The sequence below is a fragment of the Mirounga angustirostris genome, unplaced genomic scaffold (genome assembly GCF_029215605.1).
Source record: "Mirounga angustirostris isolate CCGP_5_RB_7025 unplaced genomic scaffold, mMirAng1.0.hap1 SCAF_7, whole genome shotgun sequence".
NCBI classification, from domain to species: Eukaryota; Metazoa; Chordata; class Mammalia; order Carnivora; family Phocidae; genus Mirounga; species Mirounga angustirostris.
Window position 1 is genome coordinate 9,121,356 of NW_026991715.1, and position 14,143 is coordinate 9,135,498.

Sequence of the window (14,143 nt, forward strand, 5' to 3'; positions counted from 1 at the left end):
TGATATTTTCTTCTAGGAGTTTTATGTTTTTTGCTATTATAGTTGGGTTATTGATCAATTTTGAGTTAGTTGTTGTCTATGGTGTGAGGTAGGGGTTCAACTGCATTCTTTTGCATGTGGGTATCCAGTTTATCCACTTTTTATCATTTAAGAATTTTTTGGCTTGTTTTATCATTGTTGTTTTCTGGCCAGTTTTCTTTGCCTTTGTGGGTTTACAACTTGAAACAATTATTATTAGTCCATTTTTAGTAGAAACTTGGGAGAGAGCAAAATCAATGCATGTGCTTAATGGGAAATCACAAGGTTTACATTTGAAAAGGTGTCTTCCTACCAGCTTGGTTCTCCTGGTCTCTCACTGATGGGCACTAACCTTCTCATTTTTAATGACCATTGTCAAGGCAAGCATGGAGAAAGCAAGCCCCATGTTTTCTCAAACAAGGAATGACTAAAATTGTTTTGAAAAGTTTAGTGGTTTATTGATAGAAGATGAGAGAATACTTGGGGCGGGGGTGGAAATTGCCAGGGTTTACGAAGTTCTGTAGACAACAGAAATCCCTCGTGGGGTTTGAGAGGCCTCAGGGGTCAAGCCCCCATCTCGTTAATCTCCCTGTGTGCAAATCTAATTCTAGAAGTTAATCCTACAGACATAACCAGCCAACAAAAATGCCTGTGACAACGTCCATGACGATTACTTCTAAGAGGAGGCAGGCCTGCAGTGTGCCTTTTGTGGGGCCCTCAGTACTTTTGCCTTGGAGGGTGGATGTCTTCTTCCATAAATTTAAAAAATATATATATTTCATGACTGCATTGTTGAATTCAGGCTGGATCCATTATTATACATATTCTTTATCATCATATTACATTTTCTTATTTAAAGAGACACTAAAATGAAAACCTTTTTGAGTGCCTCACCGGCCCTCAGCTCTGGGCCTCCTGCACCTGGCGCAGAAGCCATCAGCCTTTAATGGAAGTAACTGGAGACAATTTAGTGCAGGGTCACAGAAACCGTGAGCCCTCTTCATAATGTCACTGCCAAAAATGATGCAGGAAAACATTGCTCATCTGGACCGGGGTGGGGCGTGCAGGGGATCACCTACTGCTCTGCACCCCACCCTCGCAGTGAGGCTGCCCATGCACTCTGGCATTGCCTGAGCCCATGTAGCCTGGTGTGCAGTGGGCAGGCACTGGGGCCCAGCTCCGCGCCCGGCTCTGCCCCTGACACTCGCTCCAGGTTCCAGGGTGTTGATCAAGTCCAACCCATGCCCCCTGCTTCACTGTCAGTGTGGGGTGCACAGGGGCAGGTGATCCCCGGACCCCTGCCAACACCCCAAGCCCGGTCCGGATGAGGAACATCTTCTTGTGTGGTTTTTGACCGTGGCATCCTGAAGAGGGCCACACAGAGGGGAGGCTAACCGAAGAGGGGAGGGTCCTGTTCTTTGTGCGGGGAGAGCTGAGAATGGTCGCCTGGTCATGTTTGCTTTGCTGGCCTGTCTGCCCCCCAGTCGGCCTCTGCACCGAGGCAGCTACCCTGTTTCGACAAGGGGGCTGAGCCCAGCCCCAGCTGACTGGAGAGAATCTCACCGACCCAGGCGGGGACCCCCGCGAGCCGGGGCCCCACCCAGGATTCTGCACTGGAGCCCCCGAGGTGCTGGCCTTGACCCGAGCGATCAGCGTGCGTAGACCTTGGGACCTGAGCTGGGGACGCCTTCGCCGTGCACACAGAAAACTGACAGCCTGGAAAGACCAGAGTGAAGCCAGAGGAGGGGGAGGCAGGCAATCTGCAGGTTCCTGGCAGCCCCGGCTTCCTGGCCGTGTCCCCTTCCTGCACTTCTTTACCTTTAAAGTACCCACCCCCTCCTGCGTGCCCCCTTCTGGCCCGTGGTGGTCGGAGTAGACCTGTTCCTGGCTTCCCATGAGCCTGCCTGGTTGTTCCTAGAACCAGCTCTCCTGGCCCTGTCGAACCTTTTTCTTCTCTCTTCTGGGCTTCGGCACCTTCCCAAGCCTGAGGAAGCCAGGAAGACCCTCCGATGTGGGTCTGGGTCTGTGTTCCGTCCTGCCCCTATCCTCCAGGCCTGCCCCTGGGCCTCAGGCGATGGGGGTGCAGCAGGTCTGGGCACCCACTTTTGTAGAAGATCACAGAGGAAAAAGCTTTTTTTTGTTTTTGTTTTTGTTTTCCTGCATATCCAACCTGGATAAGGACCCAGCTCACAGCTGAGCTCCTCTCTGCTCCTGTGTCTCCCAGAGCCATCTTCTTCTCCTGCTCAGAGACCACCCTGGGGCAGCCCAGCCTCTCCCCACCCACGCCTTGCCCTGCTCCCGGAGGGCCAACTCTGCTCCTTCAAGAACCTAAATGTAAGTCAGAGCACATCACCCCTTCCTCAAAACTTTGCTCTGGCCTTAAAATAAGAAACCGCCTCCTAATTTTGGGCTCCCAGGCCTGATGGGATGGGGCCTTTCCTCCTCACCTCCCCACCCCCCGGCCCCTCCTTCCTTCTGACCTGAGGCCTGTGAATTCGGTGAGGACTGGGACTCTCCTGTGTCCCATGGCCTAGGATGATGTGTGGCTGCACGGTGTGGGCCCCTTGGCCTGCAGGGGTGATGTCAGGATGGAATCAATAGCATCAAGGGACACTCCAGTGTGCCCTTGACCCGATGCCCCTGAGAGAAGGTGTATGGGGCTGGGGCTGGGGCAGAGGGGGAGGTGGGCCGAGGGACCCCTTGCTGGCTGAGTTCCCATTCATACCTGGAGACCTTGATGCTCTGGGGAGTGACACAGGGCTGGGACCTTGGGACAGTGAGTGCGGCCCTGGGCGTCCAGCCCAGGTAGGACCAGAAGAGCCGAGAAGTGTGAGCACAGCCCTGCCCGGAACCGCGTGTGGCCGTGCTTTGGGCCAGGCAACCGGGCAGGCAGCCTGATGGCTGACACCTGGGTTGGGGTATCTATCCAGGGAAGTGGCTACATCCAACCGATGAAATTGTAGAGTTAAAATGTCCAAACCTAAAGGGGGTGTGTGTCTTTTCTGTATTCACATTTAGATTTATTATAGAAGTAAAAACAACAAGCCCATCATTGCCAGCTGCCTTTGTGGGGAGGGGCTCTTCCCACTGGTGTCGAAAATGAGGCCAGGACAGTGGGCATCACAGCCCGAGGAGGGGTGCAGGCACCCAGAAGTCTCCCCAGCCTGGGAGAGGCCTGGATACAGGATGGCCTCTGGCTCCTGACCTTTGCTGGGCTCCATCCTATCTGCTCCCCTGGGTGAGGTGTTCCCTGGGCCCAGCCCAAAGCCAGGTCTCTACCCTGCCCCGCGAACCCCTGAAGCTGCTGATGGGCCACATCCCTATGGCCAGTGTCACGCCCCAATCTGCAGCCCCCCCCATGCCGTCCACTCACATGTGAAGGGAAATCACACAAACGTGGCAGGGCAGGGCTCGTGGAGGGCCCTGCCACGCCCGCCTGGCTGGAGCGCATCTCCCCGGGGTGATGAAGCTGGAGTCCCAGCTCAGACCTCCCTGATCTCGGAGTCCACCGAGCTGGGCCTGTCCCCCTGGGTGTGGATGGGGGTGGTCGAAGGCACCTGCTGGGCCCGGGGAGACAGGCCCCTGTGTCACTGATATTCAGGGCCGGAGGCAGCATTTGGCTCTAGGAGGCGGGGACAGAGAGCCTTGTCACTTTACCATAAAGCAGACATCAGGACAGGTTTGTGGCTCCCAGGCTGGGCGCTTCCTGGCATGGGGAGAGGAGCCCGGCCGCCTGGTGCTTCCCGAGCGCCCTCTGCTGGTGGCCTTGGGGGACTGCACAACTGGCTGGGGGGGCAGGGAGGACCCGGAGCTCAGGCCTTTGCTGTCTGGTCCTTGGCGTGGCCTGCCCAGTGGCCTGGTGGGGCTGACGATCCCGTGGGAGGACGCCGGAATCCAATATTCACAGAGAGCTGGGACTTAGCTGAGAACCCATTCATTGTAACTCAAAGACTGGCATCAAATTTATTATTATCGTTTGTTAAATATTTTAGATCTTTTCAGAACACATGGTCTACAAGGCTGTGGTGGGTTTTCTTCCCAGTACATTTTAGCGGGTGCAGTCATGTGACGGGGGGGAGGGGACGTAAACAGGTGGTATGCATGTAGGGAGGGCCCTGGGGGGGGCGCCCCTGCACCTGCATCATGGGCCTTGGTCCTCTGGGTGAGAACAGCCTCTGGACTTCCACCAGCTAAACCTGAGAACTATGTCTCCCGGTCAGGTGACATCAGAGGAGGAGGGCCACTGGGGACAGCGAGGAGTGCAGAGACACGTGTGTTCGACGTATCTTAAAGGCACACTACACAGGGGCGGTGGGGGGAGGGGCTGTTCTGCCGGGCAAGCCCCTGCTCGCTGAACGACCGCCTGTCCTGCAAGCGTCTCGTGGGGTGGGGGTGGGATGTCCATCTCCACGGTGCTAACTGGAGAAGGGTCCCTCTCCGGCTGGGGGTAGGGGTGGCTGGGCAGTGGGTGCTGGAATGGGGGGCCCTGGGCAGAACAGCTCCAGCCTGCAGGGGGCTCTTGCCCACTCTCCTGGGAGGCCAGAGGCTTGATCTGCCGGGGCGCCGACATCAGGCACAGACCGGGGGGGATGAACACAGGGGCCCCCTGGGGCCACCAGAACATCTGCTGACAGCCTCCTGGCACACGTGGTGGCTCCTCTGGGCCAGCACCAAAGACCTTCCTCAGTGGGTCCCGTGGTGTTTGCTTCTCAAAAGGCCATTCACAGCTTGGAAGCTGGCTTTGGGTGGCAGATCCCAGCCTCTGAGGGAAGAACCGGCCATTTCTCAAACTGGGCTGTTCTGGACCATTAGCTGCTTCTTCCAGTTTTGGGCCAGGCAGGTGGGGCCACAGTGGCCTGTCCTATGTCGGCACCTGCCTGGGGGTCAGAGGCGAGAATCATCTAGATTCAGAAAGACCTTCCCTGGGCTCCCCTCAGATTAACGTCTTGAAAAGTGAATTCTTCACAGCAGCTCCAAGAGTCTCTGAAGTTCTAATGAAAATGCATCTGTTGAATAGTTGTCAACACCCAGGGGTAGGTACACCGTGACGCCTGGCCCAGCAGAGACCACGGCCCCTGGGAGGGTGAGCTGTTTGGCCGGGCTCTGGAGAGGACACCCCATCCCCCCCAACTCCTTATCTGTCATTTGAGATGGAAATATGGTGCCCTCTCTCTGCCTTGGAGAGCCAAGAAAGCCATTCCCACGGGAATGAGTGGGGATAGTGGGGTGGGATCTGGGGACCGAAGCTCAAGTCTGGCTTCGCGTCCAACACTGTGACTCTCAGACCCTCAGAGTCCTCCTCAGAAAATGGGGATCATGCCCCCACCCACCATGGTGGGAGGAGGCAATCCAGACCGGCCCCGTGGGTATGGGGCTGCATGGAATCTGAATTTCAAGGGAAGAAGGCCCTGGGGGATCGTCAGGGTGGCCTGGCGGGGCAGGTGTGGTGATGGAGTCTGGGGAGCCCTGGAGCCTGGGTCTTGATCTTCCTAACTAGGGAGGAGGAAACATGTGCTGACCAAGCTGAGGGAGAGGAGTACCCAGCCCTCTGCTCGCCTCCAGGCACGGCCCCCACCAGCTGTCAGACCCGGGGGCTCGGGGGCCTTGCCCGGGGCTGCTTCAGTAACTGTCATCTGTGAAGAAGGGTGCTCGGGCGGGCGGGGGGCAGTTGCCCTCATCCTGCGGCCCCACCAGCTCCCCGTACTCGCTGTTGTAGAACACCTGCCCTCCCCGTGCCCCCCGGTCTGGCCGCCGCCGCCGCCCTTGAGTGTCAGGGTGCTCCCTGGTCACGTCCACGTTCCGGCCCGGTCCTTTACAGCTGCCGAGACAGGGAAGGTGATGGTCAGTAAGACAAGAAGAGAAGAGGCACAGGACCCCAGTCGGGGTCTGGTTGGAGTCACCAAAGACACGACCGGAGCTCCAAGCGAGCTCAGAGCCCTCGGAGACACAGACCTGACTTACACAGTGAACCGGACTGACGTGAGGGTTGGCAAACCCTGGAGCTTTCTCTGTCCCCAGCCTGGGCACGTGGGACGACGGAGAATGCCCACCTCGTGCCCCCAGACCTGTTTCTCTCCCAGACTCGCCCATCTCTGTAAACGCACCACTCCGTGGCTCAGGGCCCTGGGCATCATCCTTGCTCTTCCCTTTCCCCAAACCCCTCACATCCAGTCTATCCAGAAGTCTTGTCTGTGCTGACTCCAGAATGGGCCCGAGCCCCTCTCTGCATGCCCTGCCCCGGTCCAGAGTGAGCGCCCAACTCTGACGCTCTGCACTCTCCTGGCCCGTCCCTCTTCTCCCAACGCTGCTTCAGAGATCCTTTCTGCCAGAGAATGTCCTTCTCCCGACAGATCCCCCAGTGGCTCTTCATCATTCCCAGAATGAGCACCGAGCTTCTCACCCTGAGAGAGGTGCCAGCCCCCACCCCTGCCTCCTCCCCGACGGCCGTAGGATGCTCCTACTTAGCTCTCACTTTCTTTGAGATTTAAAAAAATTTTATTTATTTATTTATTTATTTATTTATTTATTTATTTATTTATTTGAGAGAGAGAGCACCAGCGGGGAGAGAGGCAGAGGGAGGGAGAGGGAGAGAGAGAATCCTCAAGCAGACTCCCCACTGAGCGCGGAGCTGGGGCTCATGACCCTGAGATCACAACCTGAGCCGAAACCAAGAGTTGGACGCTTACCCAACTGCGCCCCCAGGTGCCCCCTTCTTTGAGATTTTTGAAGACCTTGCTTCATTTCTTCTGATTTTGTTTTTGCTGTGCATGGTGCTCAGCCTGGTGCCAACCTTTTTTTTTTTTTTTCTTTCCTTCATTAAATGACTCAGCCTTTTTGCCTGAATTCCAGAATGTTTACCTTGAAAATCTAACAGTTCAACTCAGATATGCAGCCAAGTCTACCGCTCTGGGGTAGTTTTCCCAGGCCCTCTTCTGCGATGTAGATTCAGTTCTTTTATTTGAGAGAGTCCCTTGACTTACAATTTTAAAATATTAGTTTTGTTCCATGGCCAGCATTGTCTCCCTCGGAGACTCCAATTTTATATATACTGGATCTTTTCTACTCAAATATTGCACTAGTGTACTTGCCAACTTCGTTTCTGGTCTTCTTTACCTTTTTATTTATTTTGGTTTTCTTTTCTTTTGTCTCTTCATGTCCACCTTCTGTGTCTTTCCCCGTAAGGGAGCATTGATTGTATCTATTGATCCTTGGGCCTCCCCCGACCCTGGTCTTGATTTTTGAGGGGATGTCTTTTATTTCAATTTCTTTCCTAAACGTAGTCAGCCACCATTTGATACCTTCGCACTGTTCATTTCCATTCTGAATGTTTGAATTTCCGACTCCTGGTGCAGCTCCTTGTTTAATTATGTATTTAATTCACGTCAGAGTAGTGTATCAGCTTTTCTCTGCTTCATTTTTTTTTTTTTTTTGAGTGTTGACAGCTACTGAAAAGTTTTCATTCTATTTTTTTTTATTCTTATAATAACTGTATGAATAGTGTATGGATATTTTTAAAATTTTTAAAAAAGATTTTATTTGTCAGAGAGAGCATGAGCGGGGTGGGAGGGGCAGAGGGAGAAGCCGGCTTCCCGCTGAGCGGGGAGCCCGATGCTGGGGCTCGATCCCAGGACCTAGGATCATGACCTGAGCCGAAGGCAGACGCTTAATGACTGAGCCACCCAAGCGTCCTATGCTTATTTTTTCTGTTCATGATGATTCGTGCTGGGATTTCCAGGACTAGAAATATCTGGTTCTCCTATGGAAGGGGCTTGGGACGTGGGTGGCTTTGGAGGCTTCCTCATTTAGCCGTGCTGCATTAGACCCACATCTTTGGCATCACCCTGAATTCCTTCAACTGCATCCTTCTTTGCAAAGGCTCCATTCGTGTTATGGTGTTGTACTGCCACCAGGAACCAACCAGTCACTTTGCTGGGAGTGCTGCCACGCAGCCATGCCGACCTACCACAAGCCGAGGGCTTCCAGATCTTCCTCTTGCCTACACACTTGGAGGAGACGCCACCCTGCAGGGTGTGGATGTGGGATCCTGTGCGGCCGCTGAAAGGGCCGGATGAATGACCTGAAAGTGAGGACACTGTGGGGTGGTTCAAAGGAGACGGGAAAGGACTGGGCAGAGAGACCCCCTCCTACTTCTCCCCCACAGAGCCATCCAAGGCACATTCTATCCTTGCACCTGTTTGGAGACTGTTCCACACGCCAAGCGAATGCAGGTGCACCTCTCAGTGGCTGGTCATGATGTGTTTCCAAGGGAACCTGTGTGGACAAGAGTACTTTCTATTGCTGCTATTGTGAGGTGCAGTTTCTGTAATAAACGGTTCCCTTGGGTGTGGATCTGTCTTCTGGATTCTTGCTTCTGGAGGACTCTTATCTTCTGCAACTTTCTTCTTCCTTCAGCACTAAGCGCTCGCATCCTGCTCACTGGCCATTCAGAAGCACTGCCTTCCCCAGACGGCTGCCCCTGGAGCCTCCTCCACCAGACCTCTGCCTCCTCCCTCATCTCCCTGGTTTGTCCCAAGGACCTCGAGATACTCCTCTCTCCCGGGCGGGCCGCATCTTCCTTTCCTTCCGCGTGACTCAGGCACGGCTCTGCTGGTCCCAGCGCTGGGTTTCCTACTCACGCATAAACTTGAGTCTCTCTCTCCTGCTTATGGCACAGGTGTGGGCTCTGAGGGGCCTGCCTCCATGGGCTGTCTTTATGAAGACGTGTGGAGATTAGAACTTAAGTAGCAACCATCCCCCGGCTCACCCTCTTACTGAATTACCTTTTTTTTTTTTCTTGAGATATAAAATACTGTTGGGTAAAGAAACATTAGCCAGACACTATTTCAAATAATGCAATTAGCATTCATTTTCCAAAACTAGGTTACTAACAGAGATCACCCGATGGGTGATCAAGGAGGCCAAGATGCACGGTACAGCTGGGTATGTGCCCCACAAACCACCAGCACCCACAGCAAACACACTTTTTGTAGGCTGCTGGAAAAATAACCGCTAGTTGGTTCAGCTGCAGAGATCATAAACACACCTAAGAATCACATCAACTATCCTAACGTGATACAAATAAATACTTATGGTCTCGGGTAAAAAAAACTCAGTGACAACATCACACATTGATTAAAAAACAGCACAGGCAGAGGCCAGGATTCGTTCCGGAAAACTGTGTCGGACGACCCCAAAAAGGGGCTCCCGACAAAGACACAGATCAAGAGTCCCATGCTTTACCGACTGAGCCAGCCATGCGCCCCATAGGTTCTGTCATTTAAACAGCTATGTGCAAGTTGACTACTAGAGTAAGTAGGTAGACGTTTAATTATTTCATCTATACCCTTAAAAGATTAAACATTCAGGGCTTTTTTTGGGGGGGTGGCTATCTTCTTGGACAAAGGGAGGTCACCCTCTGTACAGGTATGTGAGGATTTCTCTGTGACTGCATTCGTATCAAAAAAGGACACCAGCCAGCTCCAGGTCACATGATCTGTCTGGCTCCTGAGGCCTCAGAGCTCAAAGGGGAGCTTAAATGGGAGGTTGGGGGAGGGTGGGTCGGCTGGGGATGGTGGTGGCACCCCCTGGCTGTGGGAGGGGTGCGTAGGCACAGTGGGCATGCGAGATCATACTTGGTTCACAAAGAGGTGGCCTCTGAGCACCTGTAACATGGAAGGGAAGTGTGGGGACCAGCACCAGGTGTGCTGGGCCAGGATGCTGATGGGGGAGGGGGCTTCCCAGGTGGCCAAAGGTCTTGAGTCCCAGAGCAGCTTGCTTTAAACACCCAAAAAGGTAATAAGAAGCCACAAGAGGTTTCAGGTGAGTCAGTGATGGGCACACACAGGCCCAGCTTCCCCGTCCCGGCCCCTCGCAGGGAAAGAGGCTCTGGAAGCCTTACCTGAGCCCACTTTCTTGTCTGTACCTGCCCTCCAGCTGCTCAAACTCCTCGGAGGCCAGCACCATCCCACTGTCCGTCTGGTTATCCTGTGCAGAGAGAACAAGCCCGTCTGCAGGCAGCACCCCCTGCACCCCCCAGCCAGGATGGCGTGGCATGGACCTTCTCTGCAGGCCTGAGACCCGCCCTGTGGAAACTGAGCAGAAAGCACGTGTCCATTCCTCGCTGAAGCATGCAGGTGAGGGTCACACACCCCTGCCAGGGAGGGAGAAACTGAGGCTCAGGGTGCAGGCAGAGCAGGAACACAGAGAGAAACAGGGAGCCTCTTGAAAGAATCTGGCAGCTCATGGGGTAACAAAATGGTCCTCACGCAGACACATCCCACATTTAGCAGGGCTCTGTTGCCCTTCGATGGTGCATGACTTGGCATGGTTTTCGTTTTGCATGACATGGAGGGGAACAGCACTCTTGTCACAGCTGGGGTCCCCCCAGCATCTCCATCTGCCCTGGGGGACAGGAGCCGGGGACCAGCAATCGCTGAGCAGGCCTGTCTGCAGGGAGGCCGGGGCGGGAAGGTTCCAGGCGGAGGATGAGTCTGTGCTTTTGCAAAATGGACCCACGGGCTCCAGCCTCCCAGTGCCCTGAGAGGTCCACTCTGCTTGAGTAGATCTGAGAACACCGCTGTGTCGTGTACCCCGTACCCCGGGCTCCTCCTCGAGGGACACCGTCCCCTTCTCTTTGGCCACATGGCTTGGTGGCCACCAAAGGGAAGCCCTGACTCAGGCTAATCCAAAGATAATCACCTGGAAGGAGAAGCTGTCTTTCCATTGGGTTTCTCTGCTGTGTGGAGGGGAGACCGGTGTGTGTGAGGAGGGCACGGGGGAAAGCAGCTGAGAGATGGTGGCATCACAGGGCCACACAGACCCCAACATGCCCGACCGGCAATCTGGACTTGACATTTCCTTTTTTTTTTTTTTTTTTTTAAAGATTTTATTTATTTATTTGAGAGAGAGAATGAGACAGAGAGAGAGCACGAGATGGGGGAGGGTCAGAGGGAGAAGCAGGCTCCCCGCTGAGCAGGGAGCCCGATGCGGGACTCGATCCCGGGACTCCAGGATTATGACCTGAGCTGAAGGCAGTTGCTCAACCAACTGAGCCACCCAGGCGCCCCAACGATGGACTTGACATTTCAATGTGGTGCCCCTTCCTGAGCTGGTTTCCCCTGCTGGCCTCCGGAGGTCCTGATACCTCCTCCCAGCAGAGAAAACCTGACCTGGGGTGCACAGGCCCAGCTCCCCACTTACCACAGAGGCCTTATAGGTCGTCGGGGTCATGGGAAATTCTTCGAACGTCTTCATCCTGGAAGAGCCCTGGGTCTGAGTCCCTCTGGCCAGGCACCCCGGAAAGGACACACAGTTGTAGTATCTGTGGGGAGAAAACAGAGTGCTGAAGAAAGCTCTCTCCACCTCTCTTTCTGCCCCCTCTCCTCCCAGAAGGACCCCAGGCCTGGGCTGTGAGTATGGGACCTGGGTCTGAGTGCTGGTCTGAGTTCCTCCCGGGGGAGGGGGCGCTGTCGCTATCCACTGCTTTGCCCCCCTGTGCCAGGATGTCTCCTCGCCTGTGCAAGAGGAGAGCGCCTCCAGGGAAGGGTGTGGGAGGTGAGTGGAGCACACCCAGCCTGGGTGTGGCATGGGGCTGGTGAGATGGGGGGGCCTTCACCCCAGAAGGGGGCCCTCTGTGCAAGCCGCCACCTGGCCTGTGTGCGCGGGGCCGTGTGTGTGCATGTTTGCGTGTGCGCTGGGGTGGCTCGTGGAAGGAGCCTAGTGGGCACCCTGTCCCCCAGCCCAGCCCTCCCCTCCGCTGGGGCACATGGGGTGGCAGTTCTTGGAGTCCTTCTCTCGGCAACCCCATTGGGAATGTGAACGGTCTTCCCGGAGTGTAAATAGCTGTTGGCAAGAGACCTCGGGTCTAGAACTCTGGGAACTTAAGCTATGTTCTAAATCCTGAATACGGGTGAGTGGCTGGCCCGCCCTGCTCCCGGGACCCCAAATTTCAAATTTGGGGAAGGGGCTTTTGGGGGCCGTGAGTGCCCGAAGCAGAGGAGGCTGCAGGGCAGAGGGAAGGTCTGAGGGGGCACGGAGGAAAGCGAAGTCACAGGCTACATGGTCTTGGAGGGGCCCCAAGGCTCGCCAGGCCCTCCAGGGAGCCCCAGACCGAGTACTGTCATTTAAAAAACCACTGTGCTCTTTCAGTTGGTGTACAAAGATCTCTCAAGTCCTTGTAGTTTGCTGGTCCTTGATGACTGGCGGGAATAAAATAGACCGCGTCCAAGCTGCTCTCTCCCTGCCCCGGGGGATCCCGGCCCCCGGGCAAGGGCGGCTGACCTGGCGGCCAGGCTGTGCCGGTGAAGGCTCGGTGGGCTGTCCTCGGTGTCGGCCTCGGCCACGTGCAGGGCCGTGGTGGATGCTTGCAAGAAGCTGCCCTCCTCCAAGCTCTGAGAGCCGCAGGGGGCCATGCAGTCCTCCTCCTCCTGGCAGGAACGGCAGAGGCCGCGGCGGTCAGAGACCACCATGCCCCCGCGGCCCCCACCTCCGGCCCCCACCTCCGCGCTCAGGACAGCGGGGCTCCTGACTGGGGAAGTTCTGCGCTCCAAGGTGCTCTGGGGATTAAATGAGCCTGCCTGGCAAATTCTCCCAACAGGTACCCCACTTACAATGAGGGAGGTGCGGCAGGGGCAATCCCAATCCAGGGTCCCCTCTTTTGGGGGCAGACTTGGACTCCCAAGTGCTGCAGGCAGCTCCTGCTCACTCCTCCAGATCCCAGAGCACCAGGGCAGACCTGAGCTGGCTGTGCTCCCTGCACGGCCCCCTCCCCGGGCACCCCCCAGGGAGGGAGACGGAAGTCAGGGGTGGGTGCGGGGGGCGGGGCTGTAGGAAGCAGAAGCGCAAAGAGGAAGGTGGAGGGAGGGACACACCATCCTTCAGCTGGAGACAGGGGCTCCTTGCAGACCCCCCGAAGACCAGCCTGGGGCTCCTCCTGGCCAAAGACGGGCCCTGGTCAGCTGCTTAAGGGCCCTGGGGCTGGGGGCCAGAGGTTGCTGCAGCCCGACCGGGAGGACAGAGGTACACTTACCTGTCGGCCCCCACCCTGCAGCAGGTCCCCCAGGATCTCCACCAGCTCTGAGAATGCAGGCCTCTCTTTGGGGTCTCCTGACCAGCAGCTCAGCATGACGCTGCGTCTGTGGGTAAAGCTGGCTGCTGGCCTGTGGTCTGAGCACGCCTGCACCCTGCACCAGCAGACCCCAGCTCCCCTGCCTAATCCCGGTCCCTCACAACCCTCCACCAGCCCACCCAGTCTCTTCTGCCTGGGGGTGGGGGGAGGAGAGCTGTCAATGGACCAGTGAAGGGGTCAGGGGTGGAGTAGGAGACTTCATCTGCAGGTCTCTACCCCAACCCCGTGCCTGCAGCCCCTCCCCATTCCTGCCCCCTGCCTGCATACAAGACCCCCCACCCATGGCAACCTCCCTCCCCCTCCGACCCCCCACCACCAGCAGAGCCAGCAGGGAAACTCACATGGCAGTGGTGGCCAGCTCTGGGGCTCGCATCCGTGTGCCCTCTTTCAGCCTCTGGCAGAACTCCTCATTGATCTGTACTCCTGGGTAGGGGGAGGCCCCTGATGGCAGAACAGGATGAGGTAGGGGTGAGTGGGGAGCAGACACCTGCTGCCCAGCCCAGCCCCCCAAACTGCCTCTCTCCTGGCCCCCTATGGCAGGGGGCTGGCCCTGCTGCTCCCAGGCCAGGGTTGGGGCCGGGGGCGGGGGTGGCCAAGGCACTTTGTCTCCCAATGATAGTTCTTCATTTGGTTAAAAGAGGATGATAGATGAAAACATGGGGGATCACCAGGGTCGGGGAGCCACACTGAGCCAATCAAGCCAGGCCTGTCACAATCACCCTTCTTCAGAGACACCCTCCCTGGCCATTCAGTTGAACCCCTTCCTACATCCCGTGGCTTTGCCTGCCAACACACCCGGGACCTAACTTGTCCTAGCCCTGCAGCACCTGGCCACAGGAGAAACAGCCCCAAAGAGCCTCTCGGTCCCCCTGGGCCCCCGAGGGCAAGCCGCACGCAGCAGGGCGATCCTCGTAAGACAAGTCACGCTGCTCTCTCGCTTGCTCCAAGCCCTGAGTGGCTCCCCTGGGACTCAGAGTCCGGGTCCTCCCCCTGGCCGGC

The 14,143-nt window shown here is 56.4% G+C and overlaps 1 protein-coding gene across 5 annotated transcripts in view; it reads right to left on the bottom strand.

Moving 5' to 3' along the window:
- Positions 1-3,658: 3,658 nt before the first annotated feature.
- Positions 3,659-14,143, bottom strand: part of FLT4 (fms related receptor tyrosine kinase 4) — a 41,879-nt gene continuing 31,394 nt past the window's right edge. Inside the window, exons 25-31 of one of the 5 annotated variants that reach the window (XR_006793489.3) lie at positions 13,486-13,585; positions 13,046-13,151; positions 12,298-12,443; positions 11,218-11,338; positions 9,917-10,002; positions 8,210-8,727; positions 5,850-8,095 (exon numbers count right to left, since the gene is read on the bottom strand). Coding sequence is in view for 4 of the 5 variants with exons in the window: in XM_045890689.3 (XP_045746645.1) it covers positions 5,638-5,836; positions 9,917-10,002; positions 11,218-11,338; positions 12,298-12,443; positions 13,046-13,151; positions 13,486-13,585 (758 nt within the window). In the remaining variant the exon portion in view is untranslated. The other 4 variants (XM_045890689.3, XM_045890698.3, XM_045890704.3 and 1 more) reach the window with 4 other exon arrangements.